The 21,715-nt window shown below is 36.5% G+C and overlaps 1 protein-coding gene across 1 annotated transcript in view; it reads right to left on the bottom strand.

Annotated features, from left to right (window-relative positions):
• Window positions 1-21,715, bottom strand: part of LOC124605926 (probable chitinase 10) — a 195,436-nt gene that overhangs the window by 14,780 nt on the left and 158,941 nt on the right. Inside the window, exons 33-38 of the mRNA XM_047137883.1 lie at window positions 21,494-21,679; window positions 10,579-10,891; window positions 8,973-9,184; window positions 6,583-6,821; window positions 6,361-6,494; window positions 505-716 (exon numbers count right to left, since the gene is read on the bottom strand). Of these exons, the coding sequence (XP_046993839.1) occupies window positions 505-716; window positions 6,361-6,494; window positions 6,583-6,821; window positions 8,973-9,184; window positions 10,579-10,891; window positions 21,494-21,679 (1,296 nt within the window). The remainder of the gene's footprint in view (window positions 1-504; window positions 717-6,360; window positions 6,495-6,582; window positions 6,822-8,972; window positions 9,185-10,578; window positions 10,892-21,493; window positions 21,680-21,715) is intronic.

Raw genomic sequence — 21,715 nt, 5'->3', positions numbered from 1 at the left:
TATCACATTAACCTGATACAAAATGTAACAGTACCAGTATTGCAAGACACTGACAAATTTTGGGAAAACTATTCTGTTTTTCTGCTTCTCACCTTATGTTTTCTTGCCTACCTCTTGTAGAAGAGTACTGAAAACATAAGGTTTAATGTTTATGAGTGTTTTCATCAGGCATATTAAAGTACTTGCCTAATAAAACATCTTGTATATTTGATGCTTTTGCTGAAAATGCAAACATTCAGATGCTGACAAAGTTGTTAACCAGTTCTCCTATAAATGGTCAGGACACAGAGGCTATGATCTGAGCACACTCTGTAAAGCTGAGGTTCAAAATTGGAAAGAGAAAGATGCTTAATATCTGCTTCAATTTTTCCAGTTTTCTCTTAATATGAGTGGGAATGCATTTGTGTAGAGTGGTTTGTGTCTAATGATAAGATAGAAGTAATGGAACACCTGTAATTGAAATTGCTTTTCACATTAGTCAAATGATATGTAATCTTTCTGTACCTGCCAACATTTTGGATATTCCCAGTCAAGATCTAGTCCTTCAAAGCCATACTTCTCGATGAACTTCACAACATGTTCAACAAATTTTCTTCTTGCTGATGGATTGTTTGCAAGCCGACTGTATTTGTCACCAAGAGAATCATTCCAACCGCCAATTGCTAAGAGAACTTTAATTCCCTTTTTCTTTAATCCTGAGACTTTTGTATAAAACTCTGTTGGACAAAGACAAGTGTAATGATGAGAAAAAAACTACCATTAAGTAAATGTTTAGATAAAAAGTAATAGATTTCATTACCTGACACATAAATCACTGAATTTGCACACATACACACACACACAGGCCGGGAACACTTTCAATTATTTATTGCACAAGAACCAAACATTGTACAGATATCTTACACATGTTATTTCGAAGAGAAACCCTGAAAGGTTTTTTTCATGTATATTGCCACAGCATAGTTTGGTAATTTGCCAATAGTCAACACTAGTAGCGAACATGGTGAGTTCAGGTGCAGAGTGAGATTTCTGTGTGTTGGAGTTTGACAAAAACAAGTGTGCTACAGCTGTTCAACAGATGTTTAGAACCAAGTACGGTAAGAAGCCACCAATAAGGAAGGCCATTTACCACTGTCACAACTAATTCATTATGATGGGTTGCTTGTGCCTGGCAAAGAGAAGCAGATGTCCTAGTATGAGTGAAGTAAATGTGGAGCATGTATGAGAGACATTCGTAAGGAGTCCAAGGAAATCGGTGCATCGTGCATCCCGAGAACTTGAAATGGCTCCAATGACAGTGTGGAAAGTCCTGCGACGGAAGCTGTCTATGAAATCATCGAGATTGGAGCTAGTGCAGAAGCTCAATGATGACAACAAATGAGAATGGGGATGGCATTGTTGATCGCTTAATTTTTAGTGATGAAGCCACTTTTCAGACTAATGGAAAAGTGAACAGGCATAATTGTCAAATCTGAGGTACAAAGTATCCACATGAATGCACTGAATTTGAGCATGATTCCCCAAATGTAAATGTCTTTTGTGCCTTTTCATGTCAAAAACTGTACGGGCCATTCTTCTTCGACAAGAGCACTGTCACTGGATATTTCTAGTTGGACATGTTGCAGCAATGGCTAATGGCTCAAATGCAATCGGACTCTCCATTCATCTTACAGCAGGATGGTGCTCCACCCTGTTTTCACCGTGAAGTTTGTGGGTACCTGAACACAGACCTGCCGCATCGATGGATCAGCCTTGCTACAGAAGGGAATAGCTGTTTCCTGAAATGGACTCCCTGATCACCAGATCTCACTCCGTTTGACTTTTTTCTGTGGGGACACATTAAAAATCTGATGCATGTACTGTCTCTACCACAAGATGTAGCAGAGCTCCAAAAGAGAATATAGGAAGCAACTGCCACAGTTGATGATGCCGGGCTGGGGCGGGTATGGCAAGAATTCAATTACCATATTGACATATGCCGGGTCACTCATGGTTTGCATATTGAATGTTTGTAAAAAAAACTTTCAGAGTTTCTCTTCAAAATGCAATATGTATGAAACCTGTACAATGTTTAGTTCTTGTGCAATAAATAATTGAAAGTGTTCCCGGACTTTATGTACACCCTGTATTTTAATGAGATGCTGTTCCATGCAGCAAAATAAAAGGTATAGCTTGCAATTATATATTTTTGTATGTATTGTTTATCTTGGCTACTACATACAAATTGTTACACAACTGCTATCATATGAAATTAAAAGAGAAAGGAAGGAAACACTCAAGAAACACCTGTTGAGAAGCAAAATTCTGCAATGAGTTATCAACCGTATGAAGACTCATATAATGTCTATTTACAAAAATAAAATATAGCAAATGATCAGCAGTTGCACACAGAAGATGAAGAGAGCTCAGTGTCTGAGTAAAAGGGAATGATCATTTTTTACACGTATTATGATGTTCAGGCTAGAATGCAAAATATTACATTTTTAAATTAATTCAGTTATTACACTTCACAAATTACCAGTTCTGACCATTGGTCATTATCAGACCATCTCAATGCACACCATTTGAAGCAACGTATCTCGTGACAATTACAGCATGCAAAGGTGAAGGAACAAGCAACAGAAAAGGTAGACAGATGCAGAGAGAAGCAAGACCAGAAACAAAAAATATTGGATAAGTGCAAGAAGGACTCATGCTATGAGAGCTCAATACAAATTTAATTAGGTATATAAATAGTTTATCTACAAGTTTTGATGAGTGCGAGTACCAAAATATGTGGTGTAAATGGCCAAATCTTTGGACTGTAGAGACTTAAAAGCTTAATTTTTTTATACTGTCAAGGGGCTATAGACCTTGGTATTTCCTGTCCCTGAGAAAAAGGTGTCTTAACAAATCTACAGACAAAAGGACAACAAAGTGATCTTATAAGGGCTCCATTTTTACCAACTGAGGTATGGAACCCTCAAAATGGATAAGAAAATGCAAAAAGAAGGGAGAGTGTTGAAGAGAGGAAAAGACAAATAATAAAAAAGAGAGGGGGGAAATGAGATGAAGATTGGAAGAAAAATCCGCACAAGAGAAAGTATGCCTCATGGAAGATTGGGATGCAAAGAAGGAAAAGAAATAGCCATCACTAGAATATAGGTGCCACAGGGAGCATAAATTATAGTCAGGTGATACCAGCCAGAAAACTGGTACTGTAGAGTAATCTGCCAGCTGCAGGTTATTGGTACTTGGAGAAAGCACATAAACTATTTGCTGAACCAAAAATCAAGATCCTTGGTACTGTATTTGGCAGCATGCTCTACAACAGCCAGGCGCATGTTCATTATTTAGGCTTGCTGTCTGTGCCCTTCTGTTCTTTTTGAGGCCATTATAATTATTTAAAATATGGGACAGTCATGATACATGCAGTTAACTGGTTGACTTAGAAATGCATACTCCTGATATAAAATCATCCAAACATAAACTAGTTGATGACAGTGTTGTGATATAAAGGGAACACTTCACATTTTAAAGTGACTTTTCAGTTATGCAGGTGATCATATGAAAATTATAGACTAATTTGGCATCTTCAAGAAGTGGAAACACTAAACAAAATTATGTTTTTGTAGAGATTTGGTGTACCTGGTATACATATGAAGTCTTTCCTATATGGACTGGTAGACATGGAGATGGAGGCAGCTGTCAGAATACAAATATTGTCATTTGTTTGAGGTGTTTATATGCACTGATATATAGAGATGAACTTAAAAAAGGAGGAAGATAACAGCAAGGAATGTTTTGTAGCATAATAAGTACATTACAGAGATCAGTCTGGTAGGAGGTTACTCTTGAGAGTGTGGGAAAGATATTTTTTTGGTGTCATTCTCATGACTCAAATTGAATGATTAATAGATTTTAGTTCAGGTGACATTATGTTATAAAGACAATAGTCATCATTCTACTTAGACTAAGCCACTATAGCATGATAAATTTGCTTCCATATGAGCTCATCAGAGTAGCTTCTGGACACAAAAATAGTTATCTAATTTAAATATTTGCTGAAAGTATCTCTATTAGAAAAATTCTGTTTAACATAAGCTCAAGGATGCAGGGAAGAGAACACTCAAAATGAAGGGAGATGGCAACTGTCAAAGTAAAGATTCCGCTGTTATGCACTTTATTTTAAGTGGAATGTGAAGATAACAATCAAGAATGTGAATGTTAGCATGAAGAAATGTATTTGAAGAAATGGAAACAGACCATATAACTTCCACAAAAATGAAGGAGTTAAGTTGTCCAGAAAATTAAGAACTTCTGCATCACCACTAGTCCAGACATGAAACACATCATCTATGAATCTAAATTGATAATTAAGTCCAAGGGGAGAGATGGAGGTGCTATTTTTGGCACCAGAACAGCTGCAGAAGTTGCTAAGATAATATTCACTATCCTATTATGAAATCCATGCCAGATTTTCTGTTAGGTTTTATTTCCTTCACCCTGACTCCTCCAAAGTTTCTGCAAGGCAAATAGTTTTTGGAGCTGCCCACTAATGGTATAGATGCAGTTATTAGTATTAAGGTTGCAGGCATGCTATTTGCTCAGAACTATGCTGTCTCACTGCATCTTCATTTACCAAAGGCCACCTTTTCTGCAGAAGAAACCCTTGAGCTAATATGGCAATGAAAATCAATTTTAGAGAGTATAACATAGTTGCATAGATAAAAAAGCTAGTCACAAAGCAGCAGAAGGAGAAAAAACATATACAGAGTGTTCAGAAACAGTCGGAAAAGCTTGTCAGGGTGTTGCAGGATAGATTATGTTGAGAAATAATTACAAAGAAAAAAATTTGAAACATTGAGCAGTTTCTGAGTTAATTAGCATTGAATTTAGCCAGTTAGGCCATTGCAGACGCAAATTTAAGGGGCCTGCCCAAGACAGTGTCACAAGCCATGTTCTCTGTTTGGTTTCCTAAGACCAAACAAGAGAGAGATACAAACAATGGACATGGAACGGAAGTAAGAAACGAATCAATCAAAAGGCTAAGTAGTGTCATGCACTATCATCTACGTTATGAGAACAACTGACACTAATTCTATCTGGTGGGCTGCATGGATTTGTGCATTGACACTAATTGTATCTGGTGGGCTGCATGGATATGTGCATTCAATGGCCTTATTGGCTAACTTCAATGCTAATTAACTTGGAAATGATGCAATGTATTGCATTTTTTCTTAACAATTACTTCTCAGCAAAATCTAACCTGCAACACCCTTACAAGCTTTTCAGACTGTTTCTGACCACTCTGTAGTAGTTATGGGACTGTGGAAGCTTTTGGAGACAGTGGCTCCTTCTTCTGCCAGAGCAGTTGAAGGGGAAGGAAGAGGAAGTAGGGAAAGGACTGGTGAGGTTTAGGATATGTGGAGAGTTATGGAAAATTCAACCAAAACACCAGGCCAAGGGATGAGAAGGAAAGACTGATTGGTGGGGACTACACTGGATGAAAAATCCAATATGGTGCAATCCCTAACAATCAGTCTTTCCTTCTCATCCTGTCTGGTAAGTCTCCCATGACCATGACCCCATTTCCTAAACCTTGCAAGTCTTCTCCCTACATCCCTATTCCTTCCCCTTCAACCTCTCTGCAAGAACAAGAGCCATTGGCAGAAACCCTTGAGGTGTTTACTGTGAACCCTAAGCTGGAACTGCTTCCAGATGCTACATACTAGGTCAGTTAGCTCCTGAACTTACACAGACAAGAGTGCCACTCCCCACTCATAGACACAAATAAAGGCTCACAGCTTTGTTCAAACCTTTTTGCTTAATGCTACTTTTGCAACATGGATGCCACATACTTCACCAGCATGCCTGCTACCAACTTCAGCCGCATGTCTGCCAATGTCACTGCTTACTTATTCAAGGAACTTCTCATTTACTCATTTCCATAATATGCACTTTTCTATTACACGATGACATTATTTTATAGTGCAGTTACACTTTATGTGTTCGTTAACTTGATACATTTTATGTTTATGCAAAGACTTCTACATGTAAACTAATGTTCATGGTCACAGATACCAAATTATGTACTGCAGTGCTACTGTGCAGAGAGAAAAAGAGAGTGTGGAAGAAGGGTGGAGGTGGAGTAGAGAGAAGAGGTGAAATAATCTTATTTTCAAGAACTGTGAAACAGAAGTGAGCTCCTCCAGTTTATCAAATTTCCATTTTCCACTATTCATGGAGTCACACCACTAGCTACACCAAGTATAATTTTATGTAGATGGAATTCACACTTACCAAAATCAGTGATTAAATACATAATTTTCCAAATGTACATTTAAAAAATTTACATTTTTTAAAATAAGTTGTTCTTACCATTGTCTAGATCTGCCCAAGAGTCATGTGGCTTTATTGTTAGTGTGTTGCCATCCAGCACTGCAAAACCATAAGCAATATGTGTACACAATGATGTATCAATATCAGATGGTAAATACTTCCCAAGACCTTGCCTGAAAAAAAAAAAAAAAAAGCAGAGAAATTGCAAAATTTCCATTTTACGAAACAGTAGTTTATATAGCTAATATAATGAACACTCACCTGTACCATGCCCAGTTTGTGAAATAACAGACAACCATGTAGTCTCCAGAGGGTGTCATAGCAGTACTGGTGCCTGGTTCACTAGGGCGAATGCTTGTTGTGACTGTGGATTCAGACATATGGATGTTCTCTGTTGTTGAACTCATTTCTGGCTCTTGGGTGCTAGCAATTGGTGCTGGATTAATTACAGAGCTGTCTTCCTTGCTGCAATCCGTATTTGAAGGCCAGTCGCAATGATCCTGTGCACAGAGAAAAATTATGCTGCTTCTTAAATGTCTGTTTTCTTGTGAGAATAGTGTGGCATTAACTTAATTTTAGTTAAAATTGTGTGTGTGTATGGTTGTGTGCATGCACATACATAAAAGTAAACATGAACTTATAAACCAGACTAAAGAGTTTATACAAGGTGTCCCAGGAGGAATGATCAATGTTCAGGGATATACACAGGCATTATCATTTGAAGCAATAAAGTTTCGCAAATGTGGGATCTTAAAGGCATATCATAAAAACTATGAGCACTTTTTTTCATTTTCAACACTATGAAATGCATCTCTTCTACTGAACAAGTGCTCAGGTACCTTACGGTATGCATTTTAGAGCTCGTGTGTACTAGACTATTTTGCTTTGAATGATTATCCTGTCCTATCCCTATACTGACCACTCCTCCTGGGAAACCCTGCATTTTAGAATTTTACTTTAAAACTGAATTGATTTCAAACTTGTTCCAACCAGTGAGCAATAATAATTATTTTTCCCCATTTATTTGTTTTTCTGCTTTGCATTTTTTTAAAATTGCTTCATGCCTATTTATGTTCTACCACTTCTTTCACAAACTTAACACTGTTTTTTACCCCCCCCCCCCCCCCCCCCCACCCACCCACCCAATTATCTCACTCTCCAGTATATGCAACTTTCTTTGGAAACTCCTTCCATCCAGTGTATTTGTGTGCATAGTGGAATGTGTTAGTTTATATTAAAAGAGTTCATTGTTCACTGGTTTAGTAACTTTCTTGTCATCCTCTTCTTGTTACATTTATGATGATCTTCACAATAAGTTCATTAGCTGTGTTTGTCAGATAATAGGACCTGCAATCTTCAGTTAAGTATATGGCAAGCTGAAGCCTTCTGACAGATTAAAGCTGTATGACACACTGGATCTTTGCATTTCAAGGGCAATGTTCTAGTAACCCAGTCATTTCTGTCATCACACTGATTTGCAGATGGGAAGAAATCTTAACTATGTGCCATCTTAAGAAAATGCCAAATTGGCTATGCTTCGATCAAAAGTTGCAAGTAAGCCTATAGTTTCCTGACAAAAGATTCAGTGCCACATGGTTTCTTACATTAATGATATTCTCTACCTTCTTTCATGACTGAAGAAATATAACCATTTGAAGTTTTCCATCTTCACTGTGGAGGAGTCGATATCACGATGCCACATTCTAGTGAATAGTAAATATAATTTATTTCTGCACTCACATTTTAAATAACTATGCATTTTTATGAGGAAAATTGTAGTATTTGTTGATTGTGTTCTACATCTTTGATAAATCAGAGAAATTACATTATGTAACACATGAAGCTGCTGTATAATTTATTTTCAATGTACAAGTGGTCTTGGTTAGAGACCATTTCTTGACCCCTCTTGTACAACATTATGGAGACAGGACATTTTTCATGCTAGAAAGCTTCCTGTATCCATAAAGTTGCATAAGAGGTTCTGGAAAGTAGTCTCTGACTGAAACCAGTATACGATTAAAAATTAATTATACAATATACTCACCATGTGGTGGCAGCCTTCTCATCACGTCCAACAAGTCTCCTGACCCAGGTTCCTGGTCGACATTGCCATGATTCTCACCATTTCCTAAACCTTGCTAGTCTTTTTCTCTCAAACCTCTTCCTTCCCCCTCAACCCTTCTGCCAAAACAAGCCTCTGAAAGCTTTATATTATAGTTTCAAAAATTGATTATTCTCATAAATAAATTATGCAGCAGCTTCATGTGTTACATGGTGTCATTTCTCAGAACTGTTATATACAGTCCTTAGCATCATCTCATCTAAGATGACAGACTTAATTGGATCCTGGATATCACAGTGTGTTAGTGAATTATATGTTATTCCCAGTGGTGCATAAGAAATGTCTAATATGTGTCCCCACAAAATGAATCAGATTCTGTTATTATATTTGATTTAAGGTACAAAGTTAGTGATTGTTACTTTCTACATAGAATCTGTGAAAGTGTAATGTGATATAAAACACACACTCAAAACAAAAATTGTGTCTGGAAAAAACTTATGAAGGTTACAAAAAGAAAAGGTTACAAAAATGAACACTGTAATAATTATTTTAAACATGAACCATAGTAACAACACAGGCTGTAACTGACCTTGTTCCAGTAGAGCCCTTGTGGACAACTCTGCTCCATGAAGTCACCATATTGACAAAGATAATATTTATTGCAGTCTTTATCATGTGGAGCAAAAAGACGGTTCCCACATGTAGGATCTTTTGGAACAATACCACCACCTCCACTTATTACATTCCAGTTGTTAGTGGGGGATGTAGGAGGAATTGTAGGATGAATTCGATTATCAGTCTCTGGAAAAAAGAAGTCGGTTTTAATACATGCTAAAATAAATTAGTGCTTACATTCTTAGTTCAGAATAAATTCAATTATCAGTCTCTTGACAAAAAAAAGTCAGTTTTCATCCATGCTGAAAGAAATTGGTGCACACATTTTTTAAAATATTTTTATGTGATATTTAAGAAGCCAACATTTTCTTAATATTATAAGATGAAAGACAAGGATTCATATGGACATCATTAGTCATTACACTGCATAGAGGTGCAGGAAGACCATCAGATATTAAGGCCATAAAACAATAGGCGATGCTGAATTGAGCAAAATTTGGCAAGTTATCATAGGTGAAAAGTGTACTATTATATAAAATGGCTCTTAAATTTTGAGCACATTCACCAATGCAGTTCTTCTGCATTAAGCATTATGTGGGTTTTAAAAGATGTATGGTTAGGTAGAATGTGCTTGACTGGTGTGTTCCAAGCACAAAATATGATCATGTAATGTCATAAACAGAAATGTCTTAAATGTTCTGCTTTTAGTTAATTCACAGGTAATCACTCTCTGTGAAGTTGAGGTATGGAGCAGTAGAAAGGCACAGAAACAAGATTAAACTTGTAGCTAAGCTTTTGCATAATGTTCCTCTCACACCCAAGAAGTAATTTTGTTTAATTGCTATTTGGATCTGACTGTGACTGTGACTGTGACTGTGTGTGTGTGTGTGTGTGTGTGTGTGTGTGTGTGTGTGTGTGTGTTTGGGGGCAGGGGGGGGGGGGAGGTGGGGGTTTGCATGTGGGCATGCTTGGGTGGTGTGTAAGTAATACTTTACAGTTAATGTTTACCTTTAATCCTTCCATTATTTGTATTTTGCCCAGGAATTGCCAATATTGTATTACTGATACTGATCCATTTGCTAGAACAGAAGTTCATCTATTTGTAGAGTGTGCACAAAATAACTTGGTCAGTACCTGCTGGAATGGAAAAAACAACAGTAGTGGTGGGGCTCTATCATGAAAGGCTACTATGCAGGAAGGGATGTGAAGTTCGATATCTGAAGCCAATGCACGAATGATTATCTTAAATAACTTGTAAGCTTACAGCTAGTGGCTACAATGTTGATTATACTTCATTATCATAAATTTGCTTATTACAGTATTTGACAATGAGGCCTTTTACACATGATATATTTCTATAATCTAATGATATTTGGTAAATTCTACCCAACAAGATGCTCCCTACTCTGTTAATGTGAAGGTGTTTTGTTGCATCCTATACATTTTCTTGCCAGCCTGACAGTGGTTTGGAATGCTGCAAGGTAATAAAATCAAAAACTGTGTTTATTACTAGTTATACATCATGCAGATGCATTGAAATAGTGTTAAAGAAATGCTTATAGTAAAATTTGTTGCTATACCTTCAGAGCCTGGTTTCTCAGTGGCCTCAATATCACAGTTAGGGCCAGGGCCTGGGTAACCTCTTAGCACTCTGTTAATTGTTTTCAGCAAGGGATATTTCTCACAAGAACACACATTACGGAAATCATCCAGGTCTAAAGCCCAAATCATGCCACCACCTAATCCCATCCTTTTTATGAAGTTTGATTTATAACGAATCATTGATGTGTCATCAAAGGACACCCATTGATCACGCAAATATGCATAAGGCCCCATACGACCTTCTGGATCTTTCACAACCCTCCAGCCCTTCTTCTGGATATTTGTGCAAATCTGGAATAAAAAATATATAAGTAATTACTGTTGTTAGTATTTTCTTTGCAACAGAATATTTATAGTAGATCTGAATACCTGTTGTACTTATTACAAAACTAGTTACAGAAATGAATCGTGAAGTGCACTTTTATGATATTGCAAATAGAGAATGGTAAAAACAAAACAATACTTTACAACTTACTAAGTTTTCAGGTACTGCCGTGATACAAGAAGAAGTAGTAATTTTATTTCATAGTCTTTGTACATTCCTGAATAATACATTGGGTTTGATGGAAAACAGGTCTGTTGCAGGAACAGCTGCTTGCTTTATTTCAATAGCATTCCTTACAAATCCACAAACATAGACTGAGGTGTGTAACCAAACTGCATCCCCTACCTTAGCATAAATTTCTCTCTTTTATCCAACTTTAGTTTTGATGCAATACATCATGCATTACAAATTATGTAAAGTGAAAAGTACATGAAATATAAAAACCTTGGGTGAAATATGTGGAGAAAGCAGAGGAATGTGATGATGGGCATATGTTAAACTATTTCAAATCACTTAATTAACCCTTTCTGCATCTGCGATTCCAAATGGCATCATTAAGTATTTCTGGCTTTTCTGAGCTTCCCAATGCTTCAATGATACCATTTGGCATCACTTCACGTAGTTCCAAGTTTGGCCAACAGATCACAATGGTGTTTGCTTTCGTGATTCGCTGTTTGCTTGAAGTGCAGAACAGAGAAGTGTCGTGAGTTGTACTAATGCATTTGTGAGTGAACAATAACTGTCGTGTTTAGTTTTATTGTGTGTATACTGAAATTCTCGGTTATGGAACCAACTTTACCTAGTTCCTCAAGGACAAGAGAAAGAAATACAGTAAGTTTACAATACAGTTATGTATACACTTTTTTGAGTAATTATTGTGTGATTTCTAATGATGCCATTTGGAGTCTTTGATGCATTAGTATATATTAGGTATGCAAAAATGAAATTGTATCATAAGAGTGAATTGTGTTTGTTCTTATATAATATTTCGTTGTTTTCATTGTTGCATCATATTTTCTTTATAGGTTAAGTGTGGAAAACATGAAGCTCTACGGGATGATGAAATTCTTCTTCTTCTTCTTCTTCGTGGCGATGACTCTGAAATATCGGATGACGAAATTGTTTTGGATGATGAAAGTGACTATGATCTATCAGTACAGCAAGTATTGCCTCTACAGACAGCACCTGAACTGAACAGTTTAGAAGAAGTTCTTATTGATGATGGAACTCTCCTACCTGTATGGCTTGAAACTTCAGGAGCAGGAAATTCAAACTGCCTGAGCTGTACGTGGATATGCAAGGATCTGCAGAGTATGGATGTTCAGTGTGCTGTGCAGTTTTTGGATCGACCAAGTGAAGAACGTTCTCCCCTCAAATATTTTGAAAGTTTTATTGATGAGACTATAATTGACAATTTAGTTACGCAGACAAATCTATACTCTACTCAAGTGTTGGGACAAAGTATAAACACTAGTGCCAATGAAATAAGACAGTTCACTGGCATTCATTTACTAAGTGGTATTGTGAGTGTGCCAAGGTACAAGATGTATTGGGCAAATGAGACAAGGTGTAGCCAGATAGCTGATGTGATGCCACTCTGTCAATTTTACAAGTTGAGGAGGTATTTGCATGTGAATGATAATGCAAATATGTTACCCAGGGATGACCCTCATCACGACAAGTTGTTCAAGGTCAGGCCATTTTTAAATCAACTAAAGAACAATTTTCTAAAAACCAAAGTTGAAGAGTAAAACAGTATTGACGAACTTATTATTCCGCTAAAATCACATACATCTCTGTGCCAGTATATCACATCAAATCCACACAAATGGGGCATAAGAGTATTTGCTCGAGCTAGTATAAGTGGCCACATTTACACTTTTGAAGTGTATGTCGTGAAGGTGACAAACACTGCAAGCAATCCTGAGTTAGGAATGAGTGGAAATCTAGTGATTCGGCTGAATGAGAACTTGCCTAGGCATGCAAATTTCAAACTCTTTACGGGCAACTGGTACTTCCCACAACCTAGCTGTAAAGCTTAGAAATGAAGGAATATATGTTGTGGAAACCATCAGAAAAACCAGACTGGGTGGATGCCATCTGAAAAGAGATGCAGAGATGAAAAAAGAAGGCAGAGGAACCTGTAATTACAGTGTAGATGAAAAAAAAAAAAAAAAAAAAAAAAAAAAAAAAAAAAAAAAAAAAAAAAAAAAAAAAAAATTATATATATATATATATATATATATATATATATATATATATAATTTTGAAATGGTACAACAATAAAGCTGTCCACCTGATTTCTACTTATAAAGGCGTTGAAAACGTGGCACGTTGGAGTAAAAAAAAAACAGATCATATATAGACGTTCCACGTCCCAACATTGTGCAGGAGTATAATATGCACATGGGAGGAGTGGATCTCCATGATATGTTGGTCCAAATATACAGAATAAACATAAAAAGCAAGAGATACTACCTGAGAATTATTTTCCATTTCACAGACATGGCTTGTGTGAACGCTTGGCTGCTTTATAGGTGACAGTGCACTCATAAAAATGAGAAATATACACCACTGCTGAAGCTTCAAGCAGAAATAGCTAGTGCCTTGCTGAAGAAAGGAATTGGTACACCTGCAAGAAAGAGGGGTCATCCAAGTCTACCTGCTCCCAAAAGAAAGCCTAAGGCAATTCACCCAGTCGCTGGTGTGCGCTTTGACCAAATAGGACACTGGCCAGAGCATTTAGAATCAAAATCACGATGCAGACTCTGTATGAAGGCATATTCAAGAGTTAAATGCTCCAAGTGCAATGTTGCATTGTGTTTTAACAAACAAAACAATTGTTTCAGAAATTTTCATTTTAAATAAATCAGTAAAAAATCAATTTGTGTTAAAAATAAATGAAAGGTTCAAAGACACATGCTGTTTTATTCCTTAACAAAACAATAAAGAGTTTTAACACTTATTAATAAAATAAATAAGAAATTAGTTTATGTATTTATACTAAGTAATACTTATGGTGAATTTCTGTGACTATGATGCCATTTGGAATGATTATTTTATTTATTAACCAATAGCTTCAAAAGAACTTTTGCAATGGATATGGCATATGTGCAACATACACAGTAAATATTCATCACAAAAAAATTTTCCCCAATTTTTTTTTCTGAATGTGACGCACAAAAGGTTAATGCATTTCTGAACTGATACTTCATATTGTTGCCACTACTAAAAATGTGGTTTTATAACACCTTATGCATTTTGTTTTATTGATTAAGACATCATAATGCATCTGGAATGAAAAATATTTGCAATTTTGATTTGCTTTCAACATCTAAAACAGTTTGTTGCAAAATATATTCGATACTGATATTTACTCACAGCATTTTTGTCTGATTTCTGCTTATATCTTCCTGTGAATTCCTCTAGTATTCCTATTTTTGGCAAGTATGTTTCTGGCTTAACTTACATTCATTTTAAGTCTACACATTTCTTGGTAAGAATTATGACAAAATATAACACTTCTAGTGTAAGCTTACGTCAAGAATAGTGTTGTTGCAGCATTTACATGACTCTCTCCCATGGGCCAAATAAATAAGAGACCATCTCTACTGCTCTTCTCCATAACTATTCAATATCCCCACTTAGACATATTTGGTATGGACGCCACACAAGTGAGCAATAATCAAAGATGGGACGCGCAACTGTTATGTAAGCAAACTCTTTTGTAGACTGATTGCTTTACCTACAACAGAGCCTACATGATCAATCAATTTCATATCTGCACAAGTTGTTACAACCACACATTTGCACACACTGACTGATTCCAATTAATGAGTAATAGAATACTATACTTTTGCATTTTATGAAGGCACAATTTTGTATGTCTGAATACTTAAAGCAAAGTACCAATTTTTGCACCACTTTGAAATCTTATCAAGATCAGCCCAAATATTTGTGCAATATTGCTCAGATAAAACAACATTACAAATAACTGTATCTGACAAAAAAGGGCTGTGGTTACTTTTCAAATTTTCTGCCAAGTCATATTCATAAAACATGGACAGCTAGGGTCTGATACATTCTAATGGGGCAAGCCTGAAGTTACCTCTATATCTGTCAATGGCTCTCCATTTGAGATGACATGTGGTATCCTCAATCCACACACAACTTTCATGTGTTACCCCATAAGACTGTACTGTTGGTAAAGGATGTGAAAGTGACAAGGGAACCATCTCAAGAAGTGTCAATAAATGATCTTAGTGAAACTTGGCAGGTGCATAGAGAGGGCAAAATAGTTCAATACATATTCTTTTGTTTGTGCTCAATTTCACTTTTAAGGTGTAAAACACACCCCAAAATGTAATTTGGAATTTTAGGTTTAGAGAGAAAATCTTCAAAACTATAATATATAAAAAAGGATTTTCACGTAGAAGTTGATATGTAATTAATGTTCTTGGAAACTGAGTAATCAAATTTTGTAATAATTTGAAATTTTGCAAAATACCCCATTGGCTGATAATGACATCCTCTTGAGGCAGATAGATTACATAATGGTAAGACAGAGATTTAGGAACCAGGTTTTAAATTGTAAGACATTTCCAGGGGCAGATGTGGACTCCGACCACAATCTATTGGTTATTATCTGTAGATTAAAACTGAAGAAACTGCAAAAAGGTGGGAATTTAAGGAGATGGGACCTGGATAAACAGACTAAACCAGAGGTTGTACAGAGTTTCATGGAGAGCATAAGGGAACAATTGACAGGAATAGGGGAAAGAAATACAGTAGAAGAAGAATGGGTAGCTCTGAGGGATGAAGTAGTGAAGGCAGCAGAGGATCAAGTAGGTAAAAAGACGAGGGCTAGTAGAAATCCTTGGGTAACAGAAGATATATTGAATTTAATTGATCAAAGGAGAAAATATAGAAATGCAGTAAATGAAGCAGGCAAAAAGGAATACAAATGTCTCAAAAATGAGATCGACAGGAAGTGCAAAATGGCTAAGCAGGTATGGCTATAGGACAAATGTAAGGATGTAGAGGCTTATCTCGCTAGGGGTAAGATAGATACTGCCTACAGGAAAATTAAAGAGACTTTTGGAGATAAGAGAACCACTTGAATGAACATCAAGAGCTCAGATGGAAACCCAGTTCTAAGCAAAGAAGGGAAAGCAGAAAGGTGGAAGGAGTATACAGAGGGTCTATACAAGGGCAATGTACTTGAGGACAATATTCTGGAAATGGAACAGGATGTAGATGAAGATGAAATGGGAGATACAATACTGCGTGAAGAGTTTGACAGAGCAATGAAAGACCTGAGTTGAAACAAGGCCCCCAGAGTAGACAACAATCCATTAGAACCACTGACGGCCTTGGGAGAGTCAGTCCTGACAAAACTCTACCATCTGGTGAGCAAGATGTATGAAACAGGCGAAATACCCTCAGACTTCAAGAGCTCAGATGGAAATCCAGTTCTAAGCAAAGAAGGAAAAGCAGAAAGGTGGAAGGAGTATATAGAGGGTCTATACAAGGGCGATGTTCTTGGGGACAATATTCTGGAAATGAAATCAGGTGTTGACAGATGTGAATATTACCGAACTATCAGTTTAATAAGCTGCAAAATACTAACGTGAATTCTTTACAGATGAATGGAAAAACTGATAGAAGCCAACCTCGGGCAAGATCAGTTTGGATCCCGTAGAAATGTTGGAACACGTGAGGCAATACTGACCCTACGACTTATCTTAGAAGCTAGAATAAGGAAGGGCAAACCTACGTTTCTAGCATTTGTAGACTTAGAGAAAGCTTTTGACAATGTTGACTGGAATACTCTCTTTCAAATTCTGAAGGTGGTGGGGGTAAAATACAGGGAGTGAAAAGCTATTTACAATTTGTACAGAAACCAGATGGCAGTTGTAAGAGTTGAGGGACATGAAAGGGAAGCAGTGGTTGGGACGAGAGTGAGACAGGTTAGTAGTCTCTCCCCGATGTTATTCAATCTGTATATTGAGCAAGCAGTGAAGGAAACAAAAGAAAAATTCGGAGTAGGTATTAAAATCCATGGAGGAGAAATAAAAACTTTGAGGTTCGCCGATGACATTGTAATTCTGTCAGAGACAGCAAAGGACTTGGAACAGCAGTTGAACGGAATGGACAGTGTCTTGAAAGGAGGATATAAGATGAACATCAACAAAAGCAAAACGAGGATAATAGAATGTAGTCGAATTAAGTCGTGTGATGCTGAGGGTATTAGATTAGGAAATGAGACACTTAAAGTAGTAAAGGGGTTTCGCTATTTGGGGAGCAAAATAACTGATGACGGTCGAAGTAGAGAGGATATAAAATGTAGACTGGCAATGGCAAGGAAAGCGTTTCTGAAGAAGAGAAATTTGTTAACATCGAGTATAGATTTAAGTGTCAGGAAGTCGTTTCTGAAAGTATTTGTATGGAGTGTAGCCATGTATGGAAGTGAAACATGGACAATAAATAGTTTGGACAAGAAGATAATAGAAGCTTTTGAAATGCGGTGCTACAGAAGAATGCTGAAGATTAGATGGGTAGATCACATAACTAATGAGGAAGTATTGAATAGGACTGGGGAGAACAGAAGTTTGTGGCACAATTTGACTAGAAGAAGGGATCGGTTGGTAGGACATGTTCTGAGGCATCAATGGATCACTAATTTAGTATTGGAGGGCAGCGTGGAGGGTAAAAATCATAGAGGGAGACCAAGAGATGAATACACTAAGCAGATTCAGAAGGATGTAGGTTGCGGTAGGTACTGGGAGATGAAGAAGCTTGCACAGGATAGAGTAACATGGAGAGCTGCATTAAACCAGTCTCAGGACTGAAGTCCACAACAACAAACCCCATTGCCATTAATTAATTCTTATGAATGAAAACTTTCATTACAACATAAATTAAAGAAGCTTCCAAGCCACATACATCCCTATGTAATAAATCTGGATCCTGAAATATCATTTTTGGAAAATAAACTGCACACAATGTGCTGTTAAGAGTATTTTCAACATAACTAATTAAAATATTTAAACATTCATTAATATTCAAATTATTTATTTTACTTACATTTGTTTTATGTTTTAAATTGTTATCTTTTGTTTTACATTCATGGTGTCTTTTTTAGTTTACCATTTCACATATGTGCAATTTGCCATTTGAAGATAATAATTCTTTATTAGGATACAAAATAATTACAATAATGATAATCTGTATGGAAGTGCTTAAACATAACATTTTTTATGCCATGAACATAAAATGAATGAAATTTCTTCATATAATATACATGACAGAGAAGAAATATAAAAAAGTTTTGGCAGGATTTCAAACAGTCATGGCTGATCCTCTAAATAACCTGATGCATCTGGCATATTTTAGTACATTTGTAAGTGTTGGTGGAGAGAACTAATTATGTATTAATGACTGCAGCTTGATTATATTGTTTCTATGTGGAGATTGCCATGATAATCATTCAACTGAATTAGTACTTCTAACACTGAAAGCTATATACATCCCATAAGGGTACCTGCGCCATTGAGAGCTTTGGGATCAGCAGAAGAACAAGTTCCTAGGCCACAGGTTTTGTGTTCCAAACATTTTTTCCAGTGACCTCTGGAAGTATTTAACAATTATAGAGAGATTTCTCCCTCACTGGAAAGAAAACATCTTTCAAATATCTTTTGACCTGGTCAGTCATTTGATTACCAGATTTCGATGCTGTCATAAGGATGTTTGGGGCTTCAAAAAGAGATTCTTGAATTCTTGGTTCAACTCATCACTAGTTTCTTTTGAAACTATGAAAAGGTATGTGATCAGGGTTAAAAGAAAACATTTTGAGGATCATACCTGAGGACAAGAAACATTTGATGATCCCAAAGGGCTCAATGGCACAGTTGCAGGCATGCAACATATACCGCTTGCAATTTTTGAAGAACTTTGTGAGAAGATTTTCAGATCTAGTTCTGCTGAATGATTATAATGTCAATCTCCATATGAGGAACAATAAAGTCAAACTGCAGTCACTAATACATAATTAACTCTCTTCACCAAGGCTTACCAGTGTACTGAAATATGCCTGATACAAATCAGAATATTGAGAGGATTGACCATGACAGTTTGAAATCCTGCTGAATTTTGTTTTATATCTCTTTGTTGTGTATATTACCTGAAGAAATTTTGTTCATTTGATGTGCATGCTGTAAAAAGGATGTTATTTTTAAACACTTCCTTACAGGTTATCATTATTGCAATTACCTTGTATCATAAAAATTAATTACTTCTTATTTTGAGTTAACAAAATAAATGTACATGAAGTGATAAAAAAAGGGAAAGAAAAAAATGTAAAATGTAAAACAATTATTTAAAACACAAAACAAATATAACTAAAACAAATAATTAGAATAGTAATGAATGTTTACATATTTTAACTAGTTATCTTGAAAACACTCTGACAGCACATTGTGTGCAGCTTATTTTCCAAAATTGGTCTTTTGTGATCCAGTTTTATTACACAGGAATACATGTGGCTTGGAAGCTTCTTTAATTTATGTTGTAATAAAAGTTTTCATTTGTCAGAATTAATTAATGGTGGTGGGCATCTTGCAGTATTTCAACTTATTACAAAAATTGATTATACAGTTTTCAAGAATGTTAATTACATATCAATTATTATATGAAAGTAATTGCTTATATATCATTGTTTTGAAGAGATTCCCTCTAAACCAAAAATGCCAAATTACCTTTCAGGGTGTGTTTTACCACTTAAAAGTGAAATTGGCCACAAACAAAAACATATTGCGATATTTTGCTCCATCTATTCTGGCAAGACTGTTTATTGACACTTGAGAATGTTCCCTCGTGAGTCAAACATATACTTTCAATATGCTCAGCTGTGTGTCAAGAATCTATGTCATCAATTCAATGCATTACACAACTTCCATTATCTAGTATCTTTTGGTTCTTCGGTGTGATTCAGGCCCAGTGATTGAATATAAATAATTTTTGTAACTGATTGTTAATGTTTTGTGTTTATCACTAGGAGCAGTTCTCAGAGACTGGCAAAAGTATTTTGGAGTTCTTAGCTACTATTTTAATTCAGAATATAATTTCTATATATATTAAAAGATAAATAATAACAAAGGAAAAAGGGAAGCTGACTGTATGGAACAAGCAACTTCACTTAAATCTGTGCAGCAATGTGAACCATTCTAACACAATTTGGGAACACTGGTGAGGTGCATTGTTTTGCTCCAGGTACAGATCAACTGTGGGATGCTGTAGGTGAACAAACAGATGTACATTTGAAGAAAGTACATATGCCAGTGAGACATGACACTAGGGGGTGCATTTTACCCATATTGTCATCTCCACATAAGAACACTCCTACCATCTTCCTGAACCAAACCCAGTTGACAAGCAGTATGTATCTTCTCATGTGGTTTTTAAAAATGCACATATTCTATGATTGGCATGTATCAATGTGTACCATGCCGCACCAGTCTAGGAGGCCATTTTGTATGATGTCTTGTAGTAGTAATAGTTCCATGTGGCTCAACAGCCTGGTGCAATTGCGAACCACTTTGGTGACATGTGTGACTCTAATCTATCCCATTAATCATACCAGGCAAAGGGGATCTAAGTGGAATCCAAACCACATCTTGTTCTGAGCGAATTTTCTAACAGTGGTCTTTCAGCACCCATACTCTGTGACCTACAATGTGCAATAAGCAGAGATATAGGAATACTGTGGTCTGTTTGCACCCCATAGTAAGGTTGATCTCCAATTCTAGTTGTCCAGAAGTAAACTGAAGAGTTGTCTGCCACACTGTGGGCTGACTACATATTGTTATTACTACCTCAGGGACCGATGGCCTTTGTAGTCTGGTCCCTTCAACCTCCACAAACCAACCAACCATTACTACCTCATTTGCCATTGCGACGAGTGCTCTTACTACAACATAGCAACTACCCCACATGTGGTTACTAACGAATGTACAGGTATTATAATCTGTTCTGTTATTGATACTTGTCTGTCATTTCTCATAATTTTCTCAGACTCTCCTGCGAAAAAGTTGCCCTGTAGTGCTGTGAAGGGTGGAATCAGCATGTGATGTGGGTGCAGCTGCTAGCAACATACTGTTCACACTGTGAATAAATACTGCAGCCGTCAGAATCGCATCCCCCCTCTTACTTTTTATGAAGTTAGTGCATCTTATAAATGGTCAGAATTTGTTCTTGCCTGTTTACTGTTCCACATTTTGATTACTCACTGGATGTATTTATCCTGCTTTATGAAAACATATGCTGTACTGTGGACTTTGTTGCTGGTCAGTCACTCATTTTATGAAGTCTGTCAGTAGAGACCCAAGGAATCGTCTGTTTATTTCCAATGGTCTTTGCATAGGCTCTACATCACTCTCTGTACAAGTGGTCATGAACTTTGTTTCTACCTGCTCCCAAGTAGAATGTTAAACTCTTTGTTGTGGTAACAAGGTAATCAATATGAGGACACAAAAACTTAAATCTACCTCCATCACCTCACCCTCATTTACCTCATAATAGGAAAGGAATCCACGTGCTCTCGTAGACTCTCCAGCTTCACCTCCCCCATATGTTGGTGCATTCAAGCCATGGTCTGAGTTGTCAGCAAGACTGAATGACTGTCCATACATTGGCATTCCCATCACTATTTTTTTGGGGCTGGCTCCCTTCTGAATCCAGTAATGGATTGAAAAATTCTGTGAACAAGAAAACAGTAATTACATTTTCTGTCA

This window comes from Schistocerca americana, chromosome 3 (assembly GCF_021461395.2).
Source record: "Schistocerca americana isolate TAMUIC-IGC-003095 chromosome 3, iqSchAmer2.1, whole genome shotgun sequence".
Taxonomy (NCBI): Eukaryota; Metazoa; Arthropoda; class Insecta; order Orthoptera; family Acrididae; genus Schistocerca; species Schistocerca americana.
Note: the sequence above shows the minus strand (reverse complement) of the source record. Positions and strands in the feature narration are given on the sequence as shown.